The 27,205-nt window shown below is 35.4% G+C and overlaps 1 protein-coding gene across 1 annotated transcript; it reads right to left on the bottom strand.

Moving 5' to 3' along the window:
* LOC136025320 (uncharacterized) lies at positions 1-25,295 on the bottom strand (the record flags this gene model as incomplete). The annotated part of the gene is given in 4 exon segments (XM_065701228.1): positions 1-320; positions 11,001-11,075; positions 16,566-16,637; positions 25,034-25,295. Coding segments are annotated over 4 exon segments (651 nt in total). The 3' UTR covers positions 1-60.
* Positions 25,296-27,205: the final 1,910 nt, after the last annotated feature.

The following is a 27,205-nucleotide window of genomic DNA, read 5'->3' as shown; positions in this document are numbered from 1 at the left end:
CCAGTTTAAAACTGTTTACTTAATAAAATAGTCAAAAAATCTTTTTCACTAGCAAGTTGGTTATATCTTGTCAGCCTTTAGGGTCCAACATGAGCAATTTTGTTCCCCAACGGCATGAGTCACAATTTCAGCTCCAAATTCACTTCTAAGGAATGACATCAATTTAAAAGGTCCCATGTCAACCAAGCAAGTGTTGTTATCAAGCGCTGCTAATTTGGCAGCCCCCAGTCTTTGTCTGATACAGGAAAGCTGCCTAGCGTCTAAACCATGTATATACGACTCCCTTGATAGAAAGGTTCCACTGACACCAAAGTAGATATCTAGAGAATACACGAATTTGAATGAAACGAAACAACATGTGAGGTTCAAAGATAACATAGAGGGTGGGGTCCTTTGGATCATTCCGTGTTTGATTGGGAACTAGTTTTTACCTTGAATCACTTTTAGTAAAGATACTTTGCTAATTTCTTAAATGCTATTACCGTGAAATATCTACTGTGTTTCCAGTAAATCGGAAATAACACTAAATCTGTTAGGGAAATAAAAAACTGGAAGGAAGATTTACCTTCTACCTTAGGTAAATCAATAGTGTTTCCGAACATATTTTCCACTAATTTTCACTTTACATTTACTTTAAGTTATCACCTTTTAAATAGCGTTCCTCCTTTGATTAATTGTTTCCCCCTTTGATTAATTTCTATCCTTATTTTTTTTTTTTTTAAGACCAATTAATTTTCCGACTTTTCAATTATCTTTACTATGGCTTGCCACAATTTCAAAATATGTTTTTTGCTTTAAAACTTTTAACATTATATCGAATGACAGAGGCAATTGAAGCAACAATCTGATCATCATGCCAAAATCATCGAAGAATTCGTGGTAATGAACTGTAAGTAAGAAGCGACAAGCCTCAATAGTAACCAAAACTCCAAAAAATGGAGTTTTGATTCTAATAGATATATCAAAAGTATCGGTTTATTATCTTAATTAAAAATATATAAGTTTTATTAAGTTTCGTTTTGCAAATTCAAGGCTACAAGCCAAGAAAAAATTGTTTGATTTTTCAAAAAGAAGGGAAACACCCCCTAAAAGTCAAAGAATGTTATTGAAAATCACATCATTTGATTCAATACAAATTAAAAAAAATTACTACATTTATTAGGAGTGTTGCTCCACCTCAACAGCTCACTCTTCACGCTGAAGTTTTTTGCTTTTAATACTCGAAAAAAAATTTAGTAGTTTTTTTTAGTACTTAAAACAAAATTCTCATGGTCCTAATTGAATGACCATTGTGTTTCAGGAATTTTTTCTTAAAGAATCAAGACAAATACTATACACAAACAATAGGTGGAGTTTTGAGAATTGTAGAGGTAATCCAAGCAACAATCATATACCCATGCCAAGGTCATTTACAAAATATTGACCAATTAGTTTTCCAGCTTTCCCATTCGTTCTTTCCAAGTCTACATTTGCCATGATTCATTCTGTAAAAATTTTTTCCGTTTCTTTTCATTCCAAGCTTTTTTTACTTATTTAGCTCTTACTCAAACCACACTTTCAGTGGCCACGCTGCTCCTTTGGAACTAAACTCTACGTAGCCTTCCATGTGTAGTTTCTCAGTCTGGGTATATTTTACCAGTTTGCTTGTCCACTCTGGTATATCTTAGAATCTCTACCCAAACTCCCAGATTTGAACTAACAATCCCACAAAGCTCTGAATTTTCTGGTAAACATTTTTTCTTGCTTACTGGCGCTTAGGATAAGTTGAACTATTCACTATCTTCAAAAGAGCTGATCTCTTGTTAGTTATGTTTGCGGATAATTTACTAAGCCTTTCCCGTATATCCCAAGAGTATTTTTGCAATTTTGAGTATCTAAAAGAATGCAATTATATTGGTTTGAGGGTTATCACTGATAAAACAGTTGTTCTACCATTTAACTATAAAGAGAATAAAAGTTCAATAGGTCTATTTGGCTCTGAAGTTCCTTTTGCTAGCAGCCTAACTTTCCTGGGTTGGCCTACGCATATTGGAGCAAATCCGAAATTAGCTGCGAACCAGGCAATGAAGAATATGCTTGTAAAATTTGGGCTGTGTATGCATTCCTGACTTTATTTCGTATGTGATTATAGTTATATAATGTTCTACATCTATATAGTGGCCAAATAGTTCCTCGCCTACTTGTTCCTGTTCTTATTTTTTCTTTTAAACTGTGGTAAGAGAAAGCAAGTTCACTGCCTTTATTGTAAATTTGCAAAGTATTTTATGGAACTTCCAACATGGACAAGCAATTCTTCTACAGAGAAAGTATCAATTGGCAAATCCAGCTGGGGTTCTTAAGAAGTGTATTCGTTATTTTTCTACCGATTTCCAGGAGTCTACCCATCTGTAGTCACCACACCCTCCCCCATGCCAATCCTTTTTAGTTAACCTCCCCTAAAAGATCAGAACAAAATTTTGAGATTGGCAGTTTGTTCAAAAGATTCAAAAGATTAAATAACTATGCCTTGAAGAATGACACGTCCCCTCCACAAGCCCTGGATGAAGGGTTATAAGCTATTTAAGTTACCTATTGTCTGTATTCAAGGTTCTTTATTAGTATGTCTCCAAAAAGCCCTAGGAAATTAAGATGAAGCTTGCAGGGAAAGGCTGCGGGGAGGGAAGTAAATAAAATGAAAACAAGTTATGGTCACTATTGATCGTCACAATGGTGTGTTAGCAATATCTAAGGGACGACAAGGGTATTCATTTTAATTTCTCAGGACAAATTGACAGGTTTATTGAAAGTCATCGAGATGCAACCAACACCCCACCTATTATTGGATTCCCCTTCCCCTCAAAAATGATTGAAATTTGAAAAGGGTATTCTAGTCAAAACTTTCAAGGTCAATAACTATTTCTCTGATGCCATTATGCCCCAGCTTCTGAGATATTAAATCAACATTTTCGGGATTACTACTACTACTAGCCTACTATGATTACTTGCGATAGCGACAGTAACTACTTAAGGCTTCGACTACTTGTCACTGCAATAACTTGTAACTTTGACTGCTTAAGACTTCGATTACGACTATTTGTGACTAAGATCTGTACTAGTCTCTGTTAAAGATATGGAAAGGGACCACAGTTTTCGATTAAATAAAAAAAAAACTAGTTTTTTTAGCTGAAAGTAAGGAGCGACATTAAAACTTAAAACGAACAGAAATTACTCCGTATATGAAATGGGTTGTCACCTCTACAACGCCTCGCTCTTTACACTAAAGTTTTTAATTGTTTTTAAAAGTAGAACTGTGGCAAAGAGTCAAACTTTAGCGTAAAGAGCGAGGGATTGTGGAGGGGACAACCCATTTCGTATGGAGTAATATCTGTTCGTTTTAAGTTTTAATGTCGCTCCTTACTTTCAGTTAAAAAAACTATTTTTTTTTAAATTTAATTTCTGAACGTTTTTGAATTCATGCATATTTGATTTTGGCTCTCCGCAAATAAATTATTGAAATGAACTTTGTATATTGTTTTTTTTTTTTTGGCTAAATGGCTTTCTCTTAGTTTTGATGAGACGATTTTCAGAAATAAGGGGCGGAGAAGGAGGCCTAGTTGCCCTCCAATTTTTCGGTTACTTAACAAGGCAACTAGAACTTTTAATTTTTAACGAATTTTTTTATTAGTAAAAAATATACGTAACTTAAGACGTAACTTACGTAACAAACTTTTATATTCTTATAACTTTATTATGTATATGAGGGGGTTTGTCCCCTCGTTATTACCTCGCTCTTCACACTAAATCTTAAATTTTGTCCCAATTCTTTAAGAATGACCCCTGAATCAGAAAGGCCGTAGAATAAATAGTTGAAATTACTAAAAATACTTTAGCATAAAGAGCGAGGTATTTATCTCGTCCTAAATACCTCGCTCTTTATGCTAAAGTATTTTTAGAACCCCTCATATGCGTAAAAATCTCTGTTCGTCTTAAGTTTTAATGCTACTCCTCACTTTCAACTGAAAAAACTTTTTCATGTTTATTTTTTCATTGTTTTTTTATAGTAATGCTAGAAAATCCCGCGGCCTTTTCATTGAATTTATCTTCCCCCATGACATATTCCTCCAAGGAAAGATCCTTCCACACAGCCCCCTACCCTCAACCCCACCCCCAAACCAAAAAAATCCCCCTGAAAACGTCTTTACACTTCCCAATAACCATTACTGTATGTAAACACTTGTCAAAGTTCGTAACTTGCAGCCCCTTCCCCAGGAACTTTGGGGGAGTAAGTCATCCCCAAAGACATAGTTAATATGGTTTTCGACTATGTGGAACAAAATGGCAATCTCAAAATTTTTATCAGTTGACTTTGGGAAAAAATGAGCATGGGAGGGGGCCTAGGTGCCCTCCAATTTTTTTAGTCAGTTAAAAAGGGCACTAGAACTTTTCATTTCCGTTAGAATTAGCCCTCTTGCAACATTCTAGGACCACTTGGTCTATACGATGACCCCTAGGAAAAAAAACAAAAAAACAAATAAACACGCACCAGTGATCTGTCTTTTGGCAAATTATATGAAATTCCACATTTTTTTAGATAGGAGCTTGAAATTTTTTCTATAAGGTTCTCTGTTATACTAAATGCGATGGTGTGATTTTCGTTAAGATTCTATTACTTTTAGGGGGTGTATCCTCCTATTTTCCAAAATAAGGCAAATTTTCTCAGGCTTGTAACTTTTGATGACAAAGACTAAATTTGGTGAAACTTATATATTTAAAATCAGCACGATAATTTGATTCTTTTGATGTATCTTTTATTATCAAAATTCCGTTTTTTAGAGTTTCGTTTACTATTGAGCTGGGTCGCTCCTTACTACAGTTTCTTATCACGAACTGTTTGATAAGAAAACAGTTGAAAAGAAATGGACAGAATATTTTGAGAATGTGCGAGAGAGTTACGGAAGAATATATACAGAGGAACGAAAAAGTTTTTGACACATCGGATGTGCAGGAAGATTTATTTTCGAGGAAGAATTTTTTGACAATACTGGGAGGATTCAGAAATAATTAGGCCCCAGGTGCTGATAGTGTGATGAATGAGTTTCCAAGTGATGGTTATGTGACGGTAGAAGTATTATTTTTATTAAAGAAGAAGAACTTAGGAAAATTGGGAAATCTCTAATTAAACCCCTCTATAAGACTGATGAAAAAAGTGAGTGTGGTAATTATTAAGGCATTAGCCTTGTATTTGTAAGTATACAACCCTGCTGAACTTGGATATTTTATATATAAAGCCAAAAAACTGAAGAGCTTGAAACATTCATCATAGTAGCCAATAATAAGGCTTTTACAACAAACAACGAGCAAAAATTGAAAAAGAGCCATATTAGATTTAAGATGAGGACAAATAAAGGCCCATAATGACTCAGACTTGAAACAACCAGAAATTAAAATAAATAATGTTACGAGCATAAATATTACAACCTCACGGATAAATAAATAAATACCAAATTGAGTAAAAATTTAATTGAACTTAAAACAAACAAATATTTCTACAAACATAATTTTGGTAATAGTATCCTCCTCCCTCCAAACCCTAATCTTCTGAGGTCTAATTTTGGACCATACTGAAAACTAAATATATTAAAATTTACTTTGTTTTTATAACATTGCATAAATAGGGCTGTATTTATTCTTTAATAGTCAATTCGTTTCGCTTAAGATTAGAATTTTATAGGTTTCTATTACTCCCCAATCTTAAGTTAAGTCCAAGTCTTAAGTTAATAAGGGCATTAACTTTTCCCTGATAAATTACTTTTTTGTAAAGCCTTTGTTTAATTAAAAACGTAGAAAAGGTTGAACTTAAAGGCAAAACAATTGTCAAGCAGTTTTTGGTAACAAACTGTATGTAAGGAGCAGTACGGCTCAACAGTAAGCAAAACTCCAAGAAAATAGAATGGTGATATTGATAACGATAAAATACGTTGAGTTTAATGCTACCCATAGGAGCTACGACCCTGAAAAACTTTGTCCAATTTTTGAAAAAGGAGAAAAAACCCAACTAGAAGTAAAAAAACCTCAATGAAATTCACTCTATCAGATTCAGCATATGAGAGAACTCTATTATATAGGCACCTATATTAAAAATGTGGATATTTGTATCTCTTGCCAGAAGAAATATTATGGATGCGTGTTTGTTTGTTTGTAGCGTTTTTGCCCCCAAGGGGTGATTGTATAAAAATTTAAGAGTCTTTTTTAAGAGACCTAAAAGATCGAAACTCCCTCAAAAGCCCTTTTTTTCTAAAACTGCCCAATACAAATTTTGAGACGGTTACTTTGTTCAGCTTAGTTAAAATGCCCAAAAACTATGCCTTTGGAGAGAATATAATCACCCACAAACCCTAAAGGGGAGGTCTTAAATTTAAAAAATTTGCACATCATTTTCGTATAGTTTTTCTTATTAGCAAGTAAGCATACTTTTTTAAAGTGGGGGATTTTTCTCTCGCTATATTTTCTAGGGAAAGGAATCTTCATGGGGAGGAAGTACCCAGGGGTTAGGTGGCAGATTTCCTGGCATTATTTAAAAGATAATCAGACATTGAATAAAAACAAAACACGTCTTTTCAACTGAAAGTAAGGAGCAACAATAAAACTTGAAACCAATAAAACATTAATATGTATGTGAAGGGGTTTGCCTCCTGATTAATACGTTGCGCTTTACGCTAAAGTTTGAATTTTTTTTCCAATTCTTTACGGGCGACTTATGAAAACCAATAGTAATTGAATTAGAACATTGAGAATTTTTTCTAAACAACGGAAAAACTTTATCTCGAAGATTACGATAATAAAAAGGGTGCAATTCACGTCATATACGTGATAATTCCTCTTCGTCTAAAGCTTTAATGCTTTTTTTTCTTTCTACCAGAAACCTGATACCCCATTTGAAAACTACAAAGAAATTGAGAAGAAAACAAGGAAAAGCATGTGTATTTACAAACAAATCCGAATTAATTGGAACCATTGGTTTAAATTTGGGGCATTTTGTACATTTTCTAGAACCATGACATTGCGAAAATGCACGGGTAAAACGTGGCAAAACTAGGCGCTTTTAGTAAAACCCTAAAATAACCCCTAAAAAAGATTTTTTGACAATGCCGATTCCAATATACCAATTTTTATTTTGATCTGTCGACATTTTGAGGGATTTGGGCTCTGTTTTGAAATCAATATAAATTTTTCTCGTAATGAACTTTTATTTTTAAGATTAATCAAAATAATAGCTACCATTCCTGAATAGTTGCCAGTTTTTTTAAAGTGCATTTTTCACTTTTTGGTTACTGTGAGATTGTGGTTCACTCTTAACTAGTGATAGACATTCTTCTACTGGTTCTATTTTTTTCGTTTATAAGATCCCACGATGTTTCTTTAAGGCAGCCAGAACTATAATAAAATACTGTACCCTTAACACTTGCCAGAGATACCGACAAGGGAGAGAGGGGGGACCCCTAGAGTTTCAAAAATATCTTCCCCTTTTATGTTCTAGGAAGAAGAAACATGCCATTATCCTCCTATATTATGGAGAATTGGTAGCACTGTAACACATGTAAAGCTTAAAGATTAGCACCCGAGTCAGATTCTTTCAGTTTACGAAGAGAGAGAGAGGAAGAGAGATAGAGAGAAAGAGAGAGATAAAGAGAGATAGAAAGAGAGAGAAAGAGAGAGAGAGAGAGAGAGAGAGAGAGAGAGAGAGAGAGAGAGGTATATTTAAATCTAATTTGATGTTGAAATAAAAAACATGTTGTTTTGCACTATTATATATTGACGTATAAAAAAGGGACGAAAGATTTCTGGTAATGGTTTGTCCAAGCACGCACAGCCAAAAGTTTTAGCTTCTGTCTCGTACGGCTGACCGTCGTGGTTTCTGGGGGTACAACGTCACGGCGAGCAGGGTTAGACAGCAGCATTTTGCCAAACATCAGGATAAGGTAACCCAAACGGAGTTCCAAACTTTCGAGTTGAAGGTTTGCTAGGGCATCGTAGTATAAAATGTCTATTTACTCAGGATGATCCTGGCTGCCTTTATTTTGGACTGACTCCAGTTCCTAAATTAAAATTGTGGTTCTTAATACTGACGAGCTCTAGACGGAACAGGCGTATTCAAGTATGGGGCGTATGTAGCACAGGTATGCCCTTAGAAGACTATGGGTGTTGCACCCGAAGCGACACGTTTTTGTAAGGGTTTGCGGCGATGTGTTTGCTTTTCGGGTCACGCTATCAATATGAGTAGTAAAGGTGCAATCACGTGAGAAAATGACACCTACTATTTTCACCTGACTCACAAAAGGGAAAGAAACTTCAAGGGGGACGAAGTGTCTCTTTAGCTGGGTCAGTCTAAGTATTTTTGACTTAATAAAGTTAATAATAAATTTCATATCAGAGCAATGTGAACTTAGTAGATCGAAAGTAATTTTGGGGAATTGTTTGGTGGGGACATTGCCATGAAGAAGATAGGGGAGTAAAATCGACAAATCGTCGACGAATTTGTATTTGTCAGTATGCTCTACCAGCAAGTAGTTGATGATGGCAACAAAAGTTACTCCTAACAATTTCGTCCCTTGCGGGGCACCACGGGTAATTTTACTCCACTCTGAGTCACAGTCCTCTTCGTACAAAGCAAATACTCTTTGCTGTCTTTCAGATGATCGATATGTTCTGTGTTACTACTTTTGGCAGATTTGTGATGTTTTACGTTGCTCTTTAACTATCTGAACAGAAATTAATTAAATCAATTTTGTGAGGCTGGAGCTATTGTGTCGAGTTTTTCTGTGCCTATTTGAATATTTTGAATCTCTTCAGTATTGATGCATTTTTCTGCTCATTTAGAGCAATCTTTGTGACTTTTTGTTGTTCTTTGTACTTAGAGGTTTGTGTTTAGTTTCAAGCACAGACAATAATGTGCTACTGTTGAACTACAGAGCATTTTGTTTTGGTAAATCATCAGAGAAAATTAAAAATAATTAGTGGAACTCCTATGATCCTTTAGTTAGTATCGTTTAATAAGCATACAAGCTACTTTCTTCAAATATTACATTATTATTATCACGAATTGCTTTAAGTAACGCAAAATACTTACAGATTCTAAAAAGTTTCAAGATATGTCCGTTGGATATTCGTACTATATACCTTTTATCAGTGGTCTCGAGCATTTAGCTTTGGTATATTAAGTCAAATGAGTTTCCCTTGCAGAATGAGTAATTTTTACACTGCAGCAAAATGGTTTCTAAGAAACTTGCATTGAATTTAAAGAAAAAATATGTTTTTCCATATTTTTATCAACTGCTTCTTTGAATGATCTTAATTATTTGATAATCAATTAAGTACAATCATACTATAATTTACAGAAATTATAAGAAAATTAAACATATTAGTTTGTTATTAGAGGTTCATAAAATAGTTCAAAAGAGCCACGCTGCTTGTAGAGTATATTGATAGAAATTAATCAAATGACATATACTTCTGATTTCAAATCTAAAATGGTCATTATTTGGTTTATAGGTCATTATTGGCAAAATGGTTTCTAAGAAACTTGCATTGAATTTAAGGAAAAGATATGTTTTTCCATATTTTTATCCACTGCTTCTTTGAATGATCTTAATTATTTGATAATCAATTAAGTACAATCATACTATAATTGACAGAAATTATAAGAAAATTAAACAGATTAGTTTGTTATTACAGGTTCATAAAATAGTTCAAAAGAGCCACGCTGCTTGTAGAGTATATTGATAGAAATTAATCAAATGACATATACTTCTGATTTCAAATCTAAAATGGTCATTATTTGGTTTATTGGTCATTATTGGCAAAATGGTTTCTAAGAAACTCGCATTGAATTTAAGGAAAAGATATGTTTTTCCATATTTTTATCCACTGCTTCTTTGAATGATCTTAATTATTTGATAATCAATTAAGTACAATCATACTATAATTTACAGAAATTATAAGAAAATTAAACAGATTAGTTTGTCATTACAGGTTTATAAAATAGTTCAAAAGAGCCACGCTGCTTGTAGAGTATATTGACAGAAATTAATCAAATGACATATACTTCTGATTTCAAATCTAAAATGGTCATTATTTGGTTTATTGGTCATTATTGGCAAAATGGTTTCTAAGAAACTTGCATTGAATTTAAGGAAAAGATATGTTTTTCCATATTTTTATCCACTGCTTCTTTGAATGATCTTAATTATTTGATAATCAATTAAGTACAATCATACTATAATTTACAGAAATTATAAGAAAATTAAACATGTTAGTTTGTTATTAGAGGTTCATAAAATAGTTCAAAAGAGCAATGCTGTTTGTAGAGTATATTGATAGAAATTAATCAAATGACATATACTTCTGATTTCAAATCTAAAATGGTCATTATATGGTTTATAGGTCATTATTGGCAAAATGGTTTCTAAGAAACTTGCATTGAATTTAAGGAAAAGATATGTTTTTCCATATTTGTATCCACTGCTTCTTGGAATGATCTTAATTACTTGATAATCAATTAAGTACAATCATACTATAATTGACAGAAATTATAAGAAAATTAAACAGATTTGTTTGTTATTACAGGTTCATAAAATAGTTCAAAAGAGCCACGCTGCTTGTGGAGTATATTGATAGAAATTAATCAAATGACATATACTTCTGATTTCAAATCTAAAATGGTCATTATTTTTAGAAAAAGGCTTATGTTTTCTTTTATGCTAAAGATACTAACAAGAGGTTCAATATAACCTTTGTGGTATTTAATGTAAGGGATGTGTTACATATTAGATATAAGAAAACCTGGAAAATTAAGAAAGTACTCAAGGATATTTGGAGCCGAGTGACTGGCAAATAGATTTCTACAGTATTATTATTTACATTTTCAAATAAAACAATTTTTTGACAAGATCTGATAGTTGGCAATATCTTGCAACAAATTTATGCTTAGGAACTCGATAAACAAATCTTTGAAATGACCATACCTTTTCCAGGTCCCAAGGATTTGTGGAAACTTGAGCCTCCAAAGTGCATTAAATCAGGATAAGTATTATTCTTAGCTAAAAAAAAAGTTGATTACAAAGTTCAAATGCACCATTCGGTATTAGGAAAGATAGATGAATTTAAACTGCCTATTAAACTAGAATACATTTTATAAGCACAGTCTTGCTCTGTCTTGCTAAATTTGAATTGTGGGTAATCTCAAACAATGATGTGCAAACTAAGAAAACGCGTCAATCATCCTAAACAAATTTGGTTAAGTACATGTAAGAGCAGACAGAGCTTTTTACTGACTAAAATTTAATGTAGAAAAAAATAGTAAAATAACAGAACAATTAAAAGTTGAGCATACTTGATTTTTCCTTTTGATACAGTGAACAATGTGACTTATAACAAACATTGACGTGAACATTATTGCATCCATACTATACTAAACATAATATATAACACTTAGTGAAATACACTTTTTAACAGGGAAGTAACGAAAACAGACCTTTTTTTTTTTATTTCACTGCTTTAGTTTTTTCACAGTACTCCAATATTCTTGGATAAACACTTTGAAATAAAACCTGTTAAAAAAAAGAATAATCCTCTTTTTATCTATGGCACAAATAATGGAATTGCAAGGGAGGAAGTAATGATCCATTTTTGAGAAAAATCAGTCACCCATAAGGTCTTGTAAGAAAATATTGTTGTTTTGAACGGATTCATCTCCTTCTCTGCCCCAGCCAATTGGCATCCTTAATGCAGCACCACAGAAAACCTCAAAGATTTACTCTTTTTCTAGGAGACACTCTACTTAGTTTTAGTTTTTGCATGACATTGTAAATACAAAGAGTAAGGTGGATTTCTTCTTAGGAACAAACAATACACAATTATCTTTCATTGTTTAAATTAGATTGTTCATTCTTTTTTGTTTCGTTTTATTAAACTAAAAATGTGGTATTAATAGAAACAGTAAATAAAGGATACATTCAACATTAAAAAAACAATAAGAGCTGTCGATATCTAATGTGTGATTTTTCTGCTAGCCTTTTCAAAAAATAAACCATTCAAGTTTTTATTAACATATTGTGAATGTTTTGTAAAAGCAAACTTATAGTTTTGTCAATTTTTTCGTAGCAATAAACAGTCTTTTAAATTTTCTATCAATTCAATACCGTAATATATTGGTAGCAGAACAAAATATGAAACCCTCTAAGAAGTTGATATTTGAATTTTGCCTCATCTAGTTACTTTAAGGACCTCTACAAACTATGCCCAAAAGCCTTAGATAAAACATCTGAACTTAAAAAATCAACCTCTTAATGTAAACTTGTTTTTAAATCAAAACGTGCAGTGAATAAACTGCCAAATGTGATAAAAATAATGCTACTATTATTTCGGCAATTGTAAAATCACCATTATCGGTGCCCTGAAAAGTGTTCCAACTGACTACAGTGAGGACTGAGTAAAATCCCTGGCTTCAAACAGTGTGAAAATATCTTAATTAGATGATCTTAGATTATTCTTAGTTTATTCAGAATCAAAACAAGATTCAAATCAGTTCTTGACAGTGTCCGTGAAAGTTTTGGTATTTTGGGTATCTAGATTTATTTAAATAAGTTCTCGAAAGTGTCCGTGAAAATTTTGGTATTGGTATTTTGGGTATGTGATATACAGAACACCTTTCTGTATATTTTTGATTTTCGTACAGATTGTTGTTTCTCCTTTGATGTAGTGGGACTTTTCGCTTCCAAATGCAGATACCCAGCACTCTGCTCTCAATGCTAGTCATATGATCACATCTTAAATAGTGTGTCTCTGAATTCCAAAGCCATGTTCTGCATTGAATTTCCAGTTGCCAGCCATGCATGTTATATTATAAAACCCCCAAAAAACAAGGGTCAGCTAACAAACCCAACCGAATTTTATGGACCCAAATATTCTTCTGAAAGATGTGTCTCTTTTTTCATAGAATATTGATATTATAATTTTGGTTACAATTCTTGCTATGAAAGACTTGCTATCAAAAAATGATATACTTTGCTTGCGAAAACATTTTCTGACAAAGTAAAGCATAGGCCTTTTAAAAGTTGATGTCAAGTTTGAAGTTTATTCGATGTTTGCGAAATGATCTGCTTCCAAAGATCACTCAAGAGTGGGTATCGCCATCCGTGTTATGGGTTTGTTTTGTTCTAGTATTTGGTTCTTGTTGTTTTTTCTTGATGTTCATGTAGAAGAGTGTTTTACCGTAAACATTTATCTCCTGACAAATTACCACAACGACTCATCAGAATTTTCGTTTGTTTCTGCGGTTGAGAAGCTAGGGTGTTGCCTCTGTAAGATTCATCAACCATATAAGTGTTGCATTATTATCGGAGATTCCAACTGTAACCTATTTGACGAATGGTCGTTACCTAGTTCTACTTAGCCTGGTATTTTCATGGCTTCTTAGGGACCCTGCCTAAGGACATCTGTCACACTTACATTCATCCAACCAATCTTATTACAAACCTCAATCATGCAGTCTCCTCTATGAATATTCAAGCTTCACTCTTCAACAAAGTTGCTGACGTCCAGCTGTGAGACCACCTCCCAATATCTTTATCTTTTTCTCACCCTTCTTGTCAGTCACCTCACCCTTTACAGCCTTAACGGCCCCAGACCCAATCCTCCAGGGATTTAATATCAAATGTGATATACTCTCAGTTGTTTCAAATTCTGTTCTATAAAAGGTTTTTCTTCTTTTTCAGCTACTAATGAGAATCCCTTAGACCAATAAGCAATAGATACATAGGCTGTTTGATATTTATCAAACAGAATGAAGGATTAACATATTGTACGATGCGCAGAAGAAGCTGCGGCACCTTCCCAACTTTTCCACTGGGGTATAACTAGTAATCCGAGTCTTGTAGATATTTGAAAAAAATTGAATGCTCGTAACATCTATGGCCTCATTTTCAGCACTATTGTTCTGGTTAGGTTTCTTATGTTTTAGTTATTACCTAGAAAATTTGCAAAAGAACTATCTATCCAAATTATCTCGATAGATGAATATATGTTCCAGCAAGCTTCTCTGTCCCAAAAGTATTTATATAAAAATGCCTTAACAGATCTTCCCAGTGCCCACCAGCCTACTCAAAATATTAGTGATTCCGAATGGAATCCGTGTTTTTTGTTGAATTCTCTCTACAAAACGCTGCACTTCAGTCTGAATATGAAGTTGAGGTAAATGCATTTCTCTCGAGTTGCCTTCCCAACAATTTTGTTTATATAGATTTTCTAGTGTGAGAAACTCTGTCCCTGAAAAACTAAATTCTCTGCATGGTAGTGAGCTGAAGGTAAACCATATCTTTATTTTTATTTAAATGATCGCAGTCCAAGGAGCTTTACCTTCTTGTTTCTATAACCAAAAAAAGTACGGTCCAAACACTATGATCGTCGTTCTACCTGCTTGCCCAAGATTTTGTAATTGAATATTTGAACACCAAGTGTTGTGTTCCAGGATATGAATTTATGTTTTTTTTACGTCTTGGCTGTGCCCTTGCTCTTTCCCTTGACATAAGCCCTCTGATTGATGCTGATCCATTAGGAGAGTCTTATGCGAGCTGAACATGATATATATAAGGTGTTTGACTCTCTATTTCATGATGGTGTTTTTACCATGTTGAAAAATGTTGGGTATAACCTTCACACATTAGAAGCATCCTTGAAATGTTTCCTTGTTTTAAGATCACGTAATCATCATTTGTTATCTATAGCTGTGAAATATTCTTCTTCGATCCATACACCCACTTCTGTTATTATTGATATTCTTGTTGACAACAAAATGGCGCCAATTACGTTGCCGTTTTTCGCCCTTCACTCTTCAACAATAGTATTATTGATGCGCAGTCTAATGGGATCCTAACCAGTCTAAATTTGTCTCTTGTCAGCTGGGCAGATGATATTTTGAATTTGAGCCATAGTATCCAACTCACTAGTGACGTTTTCACATCACCACTATGTGAGTACACAACAATTCAATACTTAATTCTTAAACTATCATTTTTCAATAAGAAACAAATGCCACCATAGGAATTTCGCCTCGGGAACTGCTGGATTGAAACAACTAAACACACCACTTTCCTTTGTCTACCCATGGGTTTCTCAATAAGACATACATAGCAATTCTTAGTAATTGACCTTAAACAACAATAGCTATTTCATGCATCTTTCATCACAAAAAATCTATACCTTTGGTGGTTGTATCAAACCTACGATGACGTCATGGCATCAAGATGAGTCTGACATTGTCTGGGGTTAGATAACAAGTGATAATTAGAATCAATATAAACAGATTCTGCCACACAGCTGTGCTAGGGCTGAGCAGTGAAGTTGTCGGGCTCTCATTACTAATAATAAGAGGATAGAGAGACATAACAATTATTTGAAATTTTTGAAGGGACTTCTTAATAAATTCAAGATGGAGAAGGGGATCTAACCCCACTAGTTAGGATCTTAGATAAAAAAAATCGATTTCATTTGTTAAAATCTGTATTTCTCCAGGAATTGGCCGTTTTTAAATTGATTTAGCATCAAAAAATACTATTTATGCGAAAAGTAACATATTACTTTAATCCCATCATTTTTGATTCTCAAAAATGAACTAGAAGTTTCAATTTATAGTACGTTCCTAGAAGTTCCTTTTTTAGTACGACCACTGTGAATGCAAAAAGTGGTACAAAAAAAATAAGTCCAATCCTTTTTTTTTTACTTAACTGCCGGCAAAGTGTCACTTTGAAGGGTTTTGTCAAAAGAAATAATCAAAACTAAATTCAAAAATTTTAATTTAAGAGATATTCTATTATTAATATATTTTAATAATATTAAAGTTCACTATTTACACTATAACAATAAACATTCCACAATCAACTTGTAAAAACGTGGAAAAATTATAATAGTTCAAATGCGGTATAAATAAAAAAAAATGAATTAGTTATTAAAGAATTTATTTTTTGAAAATTATAATTCAATCCCAAGTTCTTAAGTACCGGATTCTGCATAAAAATCATTTCAATGACTTTGAGCTTCCAGATCTTTAATGCCATATTGATCTCTCCTTTGAGACCAGCTTATAAAGCGAATTTTAAGCAATAGTTTAACGATTGTGAATTTTCAGTTATGACAGAAAATAAGATAGTTCTGTTGGTCAAAGGAAAATTTTTGGTAGCCATTTTTTTTTAATAAGACTAAGGCTCGTGTCTATATATTATCTACCAAACTTTTAGAAAGTTTTTTCAGTTTTAGAAAATTATTTGAAAGCTACTGACTGCATTGCTGTCAAAGACACTGGAAACAACGATATTTGTAATAAAAAGAAAGAAACAGTCACTAAAATAAGGCAAAAAAATAGGCTAAATTTTTCTAAACAAGTTTATGAGAATCGTTTTTATGTGATATCTGGGTAACTCCACAAATGTCATTTACCTTTTCTGAAAAAAAAACTTGCGCATAAAAATTTAAAGGCTTTGGCAATGTTTTCCTATAATGTTAAACTTCAAAATACTTTAAATAAAGATTAATACCTGGTCCAGATCCAACAGTTTGAGTAACTGGCCACACCTGTTTCATCGTAGCTTGCCGAAGATTTTTCTTATCTAAAAAAAGTTGATCTTACATTTTACAAATATAATGTGGAGTTATATTAGATGATGCGAGACAAGCTTATATATTTAACTGAATATCCAGTCCTTCAATTAAGTGATGCTTTGTGATAATTTCACTCAATTCACTTGAATTTGTAATCAATTCAGTTGTAAATTAAGTGATGCGTTGTAATGAAATTTGGCTGGCTTTGTCAAAACTTCTATAAAAGGGAGAACACTTTAGATTGTTTTCTCGTAATTAATCAAATACTTGGATTAATAATCCCTATAAACATTTAAACTGGCATATCACCATATAAATTTGTCCTCCATTCATTTCATTGACATGGTATTTGAGTTCAATATCAAAATTTAGCGTTTCTGCTTGAATATAGATTCATTCTTGAAATATAATTAATATTCCCTTTTAAAATGGTCCCTCCATAGAAGCAAATGCCTCATTACTTTTCCAACGAACATAATACCTATTGTCTCATATGTTTTTTTGTGTTTTTTGGCGTTTTTTATTATTATTATTATTACATATTCATTGTTTACATCATTTTGGCACTGAAAGTGATATTTTCATTACATTAAATATGCATTAACAAACCAGTGACACATTCTTAGTAAAAGAATACAGGCGCTAATTAATGAAAATCTTGACAGAGGGGGCAAATGTATTTTACAAGCCACAGGCTTTAATTCTGTTGCTTCTGAAATTTCTTTCAATGAAGACGGGCCAAAGGTTTTTTTTTTTTCAAGTAACGTTGCCCAAAACTATATTTTTAAAATCTAATAAGGGGACAATTACCCAAAACCCCGATGATAATTGACACGGCTGTGCAAAGAAAGAAAATTCCTATCTTACTTTTTATTACGAGTTGCTTTCCATGGTAGAGATGACAATAACATTTACCTTATTAACGTACACCAAAAATGTATCGGCAAAATTGTAGAATTTTGTATTTTTTGCCAGAAGAAAGATTACGGATGCATGTAATTTATTTATTTTTTTTCCAGGGGTGATTGTAAAGACCTATAAGTTCTTGTGCTTTTTTTAAGTGACCAAAAATATTGGAGGGCAACTAGGCAATCAAATTACTACGTATATCCGGAAATTCGCCTTATCGTCAATACCTCGCTCTTTATGCTAATGTTTTTTTAGTACTTTTAAAAGAGTTATTTATTCTAATTAAAAGGTCTTTGTAATTCAGGGGCTATTCTTAAAGAATTGTAACAAATTTTGAACTTCATCGTAATTGGCGAGGTATTGACGATCACCACAAATAGGTGCGTCAACCAACAAATCACCAAAGATCGCCAATTACTATTTTCAAAAATTTACCCTTGTCTCACACTTTATTGTTGGCGCTGAAAAATTTTCCCCTCCGCAATCACTCGCTCTTTACGCTAAAGCTTTCAATTGTTTTAAAAAGTAGAATTGTGGCAAAGAGTCAAACTTTAGCGTAAAGAGCGAGGGATTGCGGTGGGGAAAACCCATTTCATATACCGAGTAATTTCTGTTCGTTTTAAGTTTTAATGTCGCTCCTTACTTTCAGCTAAAAAAATTAGTTTTTTTTTATTTAATTTCTGAACGTTTTTGAATTAATGCATGTTAGGTTTTGGCTCTCCGCAGATAAATTATTAAAATGAAATTTGTATATTAATTCTTTTTTGGCTAAATGGCTTTCTCTTAGTTTTGATCAGACGATTTTGAGAAATAAAGGGGGGGAGAAGGAGGCCTAGTTGCCCTCCAATTTTTTGGCTACTTAAAAAGGCAACTAGAACTTTTAATTTTTAACGAACGTTTTTATTAGTAAAAAATATACGTAACTCAAGAATTAACTTACGTAACAAACTTTCATAACCTTATATTTTTATTATGTATACGAGGGGGTTTGTACCCTCGGTAATACCTCGCTCTTTACACAAAATCGTAAGTTTTGTCCCAATTCTTTAAGAATGACCCCTGAATAAGAAAGGCCATAGAATAAATAGTTGAAATTACTAAAAATACTTTAGCATAAAGAGCGAGGTATTTATCTCCTCCTAAATACCTCACTCTTTATGCTAAAGTATTATTAGAACCCCTCATATGCGTAATAATCTCTGCTCGTTTTAAGTTTCAATGCTACTCCTTCCTTTCATTTGATAAAACGTTTTCATGTTTATTTTTCATTGTTTTCTTATAGTAATGCTAGAAAATCCTGCGCCTTTTTCATTGAATTTTTCTTCCCCATGACAGATTCCTCCAAGGAAAGATCCTCCAACACAGCCCCCTCTCCACAGCCCCACCCCCCAAAAAAATAAAATCCCCATGAAAACGTCTGTACACTTCCCAATAACCATTACTATATGTAAACACTGGTCAAAGTTTGTAACTTGCAGCCCCTCCCCCAGGGATTGTGGGGGAGTAAGTCATCCCCAAAGACTTAGTTATTATGGTTTTCGACTATGTTGAATAAAATGGCTATCTCAAAATTTTGATCCGTTGACTTTGGGAAAAAATGAGCGTGGGAGGGGGCCTAGATGCCCTCCAATTTTTTTGTCACTTAAAAAGGGCACTAGAACTTTTCATTTCCGTTAGAATGAGCCCTCTTGTGACATTCTAAGACCATTTGGTCGATACGATGTCCCCTGGGAAAAAAAACAAAAAAAAAACATAATATGTACTAACAAAATTATAAATATGTACTCTATATATCTACACGGAAATTTCACAACCTTTATCTTGGATTAGATAAAAAAAAAAGTTTTTTTTAACTGAAAGTAAGGAGCAGCATTCAAACTTATATTCGAAGAAATTACTCCGCATATGAAAGAGACAGTTCCCTGCTCAACGCCTGGATTTTTACGCTAAAGTTTGACTCTTTCTCTCAACTCTACTTTGAAAAGCAGTAAAAAAAGTTCTACGTAAAAAGCAGGGTGTTGAGGAGGGAACAACCCCTTTCATAAAAGGGGTAATTTCTGTTCGTTTTAAGGTTTAATGTCGCTCCTTACTTTTATTTTAAAAAAATTTGTTTTTTTATTCAGTTTCTGAAAGTTTCTGAATTAATAATCTTTTGATTTTGGCTCTCCGCACATGAATAATTAAAAAGAAATTTGCATATTAATTTTTGTTTTAGGCTAAATGGTTTTCTCATAGTTTTGATTGGTCAATTTTGAGAAAAAAGAGCGGGGGAGGAGGCCTAGTTGCCCTCTAATTTTTCGGTTACTTAACAAGGCAACTAGAACTTTTAATTTCTTACGAACGTTTCTATTAGTAAAAAATGTATATAACTTACGAATTAACTGACGTAGCGAACTTCAATATTCGTATGATTTTACGCCCCCTCGTCAATACCTCATTCTGTACACTAAAGCTTAAATTTTGTCCCAGTTCCTTAAGAATGACCCCTGAATCACAAAGGCCGTAGAATAGATAGTTGAAATTACCTAAAATATTTTAGCATAAAGAGCGGGGTATTAGGAGAAGTTGCACCCCTCATATGCGTAATAATTTCTGTTCGTTTTACGTTTTAATGCTGATCTTTACTTTCAGTTGTAAAAACTTTTTCATATTTATTTTTTCATTGTTTTTTTTAAATAATACTAGAAAATCTGGGGCCACACCCCCTTCAGGGAAATTTTCTTCCACTACAATAAATTCTTCCATGAAAAGACCCCCCTCCCAAGTAGCCCACTCTCCTCAACCCCTCCCACCCAACCAAAAAATCCTCTGAAAACATCTGGATACTTCCCAATAGCCATTACTATATGTAAACACTAGTCAAAGTTTGTAACTTGCAGCCACTCCCATAGGGACTGTGGGGGAGTAAGCCGTCCCTAAAGACTTAAGTATAAGGTTTTTCGACTATTTTGGATAAAATAGCTATCTCAAAATTTTGATCCGGTGACTTTAGGAAAAAACTGAGCGTGGGAGGGGGCCTAGGTACCCTTAAATTTTCGTGGTCACTTAAAAAGAGCACTAGAACTATTGATTTTATCTAGAATGATCCCTCTCGTAACATTCTAGGGCCACCGGGTCAATACAATCACCCTGACTGAAAAAAAAACACAAAAAACAAATAAACTATCTAAACAAATAGATCTATCTTCTGGCAAAAAATCAAAACTTCCACATTTCTGTCGTTAGGAGCTTCAAACCTCTGCATTAGGGTTCTCTGATAGGCTGAATCTGATGATGTGAGTTTCATTAAGGTTCAATTAATTTTATGGGATGTTTCCCCCTATTTTCGAAAATAAGGCAAATTTTCCCAGGCTCCTAACTTTTGATGGGTATGACTAAACTTGACGAAACTTGTATATTGAAATTTTGATGTCACTATTGGTATCAAAATTCAGTTTTTTAGAATTTGGTTACTATTGAGCAGGTTCGCTCCTTACTACAGTTCGTTACCACCACAGCTAAGATATACAACACAGTTATGAAAACTGCTATCTTGCCAATGAGAAGCTTTTGGTACAGGGCTCTGAACCTGGTGCCTCCTAGATCGTGCAACAACTTCATATACGGGAATGCAATTTTGTTTGTTTGTCCAATCTCTGATCTTTTGATTCAGACTGCCAGTTTTCAGTCTCCAGCCGCTAGAATCACTACCGGGCGCTGTGTCCCAAAAATAAATCGAGTTTTATAACTCTACTATATATCTAAGCTGTGGTAACCACGAACTGTTTGATTAACAAGGCTCTTGTAATCTTAAATTCTTCTACTTCCCATCACAAAAGCACATTTTAAGCAAAACACCGCGCTATAATATATTTCAATTCACAATATTAATGTTCAATAAAATTTGCTGTGTTGCGGCAAAAATAGATAAATAACTTCTAATTATGTGTGGCCTATACATTATATGCTATACGATTTAATTTATTATAATGCCATGCTACAACGTATTTTAGAATATATACAAGTAAATTTACTATGCAATACAAATTCGACTGTGATGATTAGAAAGGCGACATATGCCATTTTGGTCGAAAATGAGTCACACATGTGTCGTGGATAAACTGAAAATGAGGAATCAAACAGCACATTCTTAATTGTCCTATCTCATACCGTTACAAAGCTGCAAAAGGCATACACATCAATTTTGACTTACTTGACTGACTTAAGGCTCCTGCCGCATGGGGTGCGGCGTAGAGAGCTTCGCAACTTGACTTCTCCAGGCGGACCGGTCTGCTGCTAAATGAGGCGCCTCGTCGACAGCAATGTTGGCCATCGCCAAGAATTTGTCGAGGCTGTCTTTCCACCTTGTCCGAGGTCTGCCCCTCGGGCGAGACCAGCCATGGGCATTTGGGTCGAAGTCGTACACTATTCGGGCTGGCGTTGATGTCGGCATTCGTAGGAGGTGTCCGAACCATCTGAGAGACCTCTGCGCTATCTGGACGGAGAATGGCACCTGGGAGGTGAGAGTAAGCAACCTTGCGTTGCTTACAAAATCATCCCACCGGAATCCCTCGATCCGGCGAAGCTGTTTCGTCTGACAGACGTCTATCATTTTAAGGATGGTTGATTTGAGGGGCCAGGTTTCCGCCGCGTAGAGCAGGACGGAGCTTACGGATGCGTTATAGATTCGCATTTTCGTACGCCTTGAGATGTGCGGCATTCTCCATAGACTGTTGAGTCTACCGACGATGGAAGAGGCTTTCGATATTCGGCTGCATACCTCTTCGTCTAAGGAGCCATCATTGGACAGCACAGAGCCGAGGTAAGTGAAGTTTTTAACGACTTCAACAAGTGTTCCGCAGACAGTTATGGTATCAGGGTGCGAGACTGGACCTGGGGGTTCAATTGCCATAATCTTAGTTTTGAGCCAGTTGATTTTCAGCCCCACTTTTGCTGCCTCTTCCTTCAGGACTTCCAGAGCGTCGGTCAGCTGGTCGATTGAGTCGGCAACGAGAGCAAGATCGTCTGCGAAGTCCGCATCCGTCAGAATGCGATCTGCAAACTGCAGACCAAAGGGCAGGCGATTTGTAGTTCTTGTCATCACATAGTCTATCACACTATTGAACAATTCCGGGGCGGCGGCACACCCTTGGCGAACGCCAGTTTTGATATTGAATGTCGTGCTCCGTTTTCCGTTGACTTGGACGCAACTCTCGGTCTCTTCGTACAGCTTTTCAAAAAGCTTGCAGTATTTATCAGGTAGACCCGTCGATCTAAGTATTAGCCAAACAGAGTTGCGATCGACGGAGTCAAAAGCAGCTTTGAAGTCTACGAAGGCCACGTATGCGTTCCTCCTGAATTCTCTAGTTTTCTCAATTAACTGGCGCATAGTGAAGATTTGTTCGACAGTGGACCTCCCTGGCATAAATCCGGCCTGCTGAACTCTCCTTTTTCTTCGGAGGATACTCGTGCATCTGTCTAGCAGGGTCATGGCAAAGAGCTTTCCAGGGACTGAGAGAAGGGTTATACCTCTGTAATTAGAGCAGATGCTCTTGCTCCCCTTTCTCTTCCAAAGGGGCAGGATTATGCCAAGTCGCCAGTCCTTCGGGACCCATTCTGTGCGCCACACCACGGAAAACAGCATTTGCAGCCAAAGTAACATCGCCGGTCCAGCATACTTCAGGAGCTCAGCGGATACTCCGCATACGCCTGCCGCTTTGTTATTCTTTAGACGTTTCAAAGCAGAGTGGATTTCTGCTGTCGTGAAGGAAGTCTCTGTTTCGTTTGACGGCACTTCCTGAGTGCTGGCAGCTAGGCGTGCGAGTTCCTGGTCAGTCTGTGCTACAGCATCGGCATTGAGGAGACTTGAGAAGTGGTCTTTCCATCGACTGACCTGAGCGGCCTCGTCACTAAGTGGCTGGCCGACCGCAGAGACAACAGATGCAACTGAGGGGGCTTTGTCGCTTGTGAGGTCACGGAGGTGCTTGTAGAGGCTCCCGACGTCCCCTTTCATGGCTGCGCCCTCCAGCTCGTTTGCCTTCCTTTCCACAAACAGTTTCTTGTCTCGCTGTATCAGCTTGTTGCGGACACCATTGAGGCACCTGTAGGTCGGCATGTCGCCCAGAAGCCTTGCCTTGCGTCTCTGCTCAATGACGTCAAGCGTATCGAACTGAACCCACGCTTTCTTAGCACGTTTCGCCCTTCCAATATTTGCGGTCGCTGACTCCAGGACATTCTTCTTAAACGAGATCCATGCGTCCTCAGAACTTTCAAATGGCAGGAGTGCGTCGAAGCGGTTCGAGACATCAATGGCATACTTGGACCGTATCTCTTGATCGGAGGGACGAGAGACATCAATCTTGGTCGGTCTAGGTTGCGAGCGCTGGGCTTGGAGCCTCAGTCGCATATTAGCTACAACGAGGCGATGGTCAGTGTTACCAATCTCGGCTGACCTGTACGTCCTGCAGTTACTAATCGAGGATCTCCATCTCTGTGAGACAATGATATAGTCGATCATTTTTTTGGTACGGCCGTCGTTGCTGTACCATGTGTATTTGTGGATATCCTTCCTTGCGAACAGCGTGTTCGTAATGACAAGGTTATGCATGCTGCACAGTTGAAGGAGCCTTAGCCCATTGTCATTTAGAGGGTCCGGAATAACTGGTCCGATGACTTGCCGCCATAGGTCGTGGTTGTCGCTCACTGTTGCATTCATATCACCCAAAAGGATGACAATATCGTGGGGGGATATCTTGGACAGTTCATTAGCCAGGGCAGAGTAGAAAGTTTCTTTTGCTTCGTCGTCGGCTTCATTTGTCGGAGCATAGCAGACAAGGACTGTCATTTTTCCTTGCTTATGACTCAGTCGAGCATTAGCTATTCTATCCGAGACGGGAGTAAATGACAGTAGACACTTTATGGACTTGTTATCAAGTACTAGTCCGACCCCATTTCTCCTAGTCGTTGTCTGTCCAGACCATAGAAGGTGGTATCCCTCACCTATGGGATCAGTCCCATTCCCGACTAGGTGGGTTTCTGTTATTCCAGCAATAGAGATGCGGAATCGCTTCAGTTCCATCGCCAGAAGCGTCTTTGCTCCGGGAAAGTTCAATGTCAATACATTCCAGGTGGCAATCCGGAGGCCACCATGGTCAAGGAGATTCAAACGCTGGTCACTTCTCAGTCCAGGGGCGAGCAAGGGTCGTGATGGGATAAAAGAAGATCGGTCATCCGAGGCAGTTGCTAAGCTATTCATTGCAATCGATTTCAGGTGGAGGGTTGCAGGCCCAACCGACCCTAGGCCTGGATTCTGATTAGAGCCAGGACATGGACAAAATTTGAACATAAAAAAGAGTTAAACGCCATGATCAAACTTTCCCTGTTTTTGGTAATCTCCTGAAAATTTACAAAAATTACGTTTTTCACACGTTTAATTATCACAACCGAAATGTTAACATTTCATAGTTATAAAATCTTGAACAGATGGAACTTGAAATCTGATTGAACTGGTCCTTACCTTTGGTACAAAGGATTTTGTAGGTACGAATGTTTGGCTTTAACCATCCTTCTTGTGGCGGCAAAAATTTTCCTTCACTTAACCTAAGTCCCCTCGTTGAACGTGCTGATTTGCAATAATATGACAATCCATTTGCATTTGGGAAGTTACTTTTGAGAGTGGTTAAGAGTAGGGTGTCATCATCTTCAAGTGGTAATTCCATAGTTTGTTCCGAATCTGGGAATTCCACTCGTAGGAAAGACATTCTTTGTTCTGAATCAGGCTAAAATTAAGAGTGTAAATAAAGTAAAAAATTGAATAGTTGTTTTAATAAACTTTAATTAACAAGTGAAGCATGCCAATACTAACTCTAATACTCTATACTCTAATACTCTAAATAACTCTAATGCTATATACTCTAATACTCTAAATAACTCTAATACTATAACAAAGGAGTATTAAAAATAATATATTTGTTTCAAGTGTTTGCTTTTCCAACCACTGTGAGAGGCCTTTTTCAGAAAGGCAAGTTTCCGGAAGGAAATAAAGTGCCTAAGACCTAGGACAAACAGAAACAAAATCCTAAAATAACACATTCTTAAAACAACCAGAAATTAAACCAATGAATAAACAAACACCAAAAAAAGAAACTTAAAATAGATAGCCCCACTAAACATAAAAATAATATATGTTAATACAAAAGAATAAATAAACCACAAAACGTGGAGAATATACAACAAAAAATCAAATTAACTTGCAATAAACCGGAAGGAATATTGTCACTGCCTTTTCCCGCTCCAATACCTTCTTATGGTCATTGCACCTTTTGATTTTATTAGAAACTAGCTGTTGGGGTGGCGCTTCACGCCACCCCAACACCTAGTTGGTGGGGCGCTTCGCACCCCCCAAGCCCCCCCGCACGCGTAAGTCGTTACGCGCCACATTAGTTACGCGCCATTGTAGTTTTGTCCCTGTGTCCCACCTGTGAATAGATATATATATATATATATATATATATATATATATATATATATATATATATATATATATATATATATATATATATATATACATATATATATATATATATATATATATATATATATATATATATATATATATATATATATATATATATATATATATATATATATATATATATATATATATATATATATATATATGTTTTAACTACTTAAAACATGCGAATATACAACATTCTTCGCTGTCCCATTGTCTATGCATATAAATAGATTGTCAGGTTTACTGATTCTTGAACATGCAACATATAATTGGCCATGGGAAAAACAATCCGTATTCAGATCTATACCTCATTATTCTAATGATATGTCCCTGTGTCCCGGTCGTCATTTATATTCCCTGTGTCCCGGTCGTCATTTGTGTCCCGGTGTCCCAGTTTGTAATTTCTCTTTGAGTGTCCCGGTCGTCATTTATATTCCCTATGTCCCGGTCGTCATTTGTGTCCCGGTGTCCTGATCTGTAATTTCTATTCGAACAATCCCTGTGTCCCGGTCGTCATTTATGTATCTCGCCTGTGCCCCCGGCGTCCCCGTTGTAGTTGTGTCCCTGTGTCTCGGTCGTCATTTGTATTCCCTGTGTCCCGGTCGTGAATTGTGTCCGGGTGTCCCAGTCTGTAATTTCTCTTTGAGGTTCCCGGTCGTCATTTATATTCCCTGTGTCCCGGTCGTCATTTGTGTCCTGGTGTCCCGGTATGTAATTTCATCAGTTGACAAACAACTTCATGACGCATACAGCTCAACCCTTAAAATGACGTCAGTCGATAAACATGACGTCACTCGACACACACACACACACACACCGACAACTTATTTTTATATATATAGATTAAATGTATTTTGAACATTATGAGTTTATTTTTCAAAATATCAAAGACTAATACAAAAAAATTAGAAATAATAATAATAATAGAAAAAAGAAAAAATGGAACTAACTAATACAAAATGAACTTCATTTTTACAATACGATATATATTTTATTTTCTAGAAATATCAGAAAAACTGGAAATTAAGATTTTTTTTTAACATAAAACTTTATTTTGTCAATTTTACAATTTTAAAATAAAAAGTTTTCTTTATTCAAAAGTTTACTTTTAGAGAAGTGCAAATAAGACATTTAGATTTTAGAAAGCATAGGGGAGGGGAAAGTAGCCTT

The sequence above is a fragment of the Artemia franciscana genome, chromosome 3 (genome assembly GCF_032884065.1).
Source record: "Artemia franciscana chromosome 3, ASM3288406v1, whole genome shotgun sequence".
NCBI lineage: Eukaryota > Metazoa > Arthropoda > Branchiopoda > Anostraca > Artemiidae > Artemia > Artemia franciscana.
Note: the sequence above shows the minus strand (reverse complement) of the source record. Positions and strands in the feature narration are given on the sequence as shown.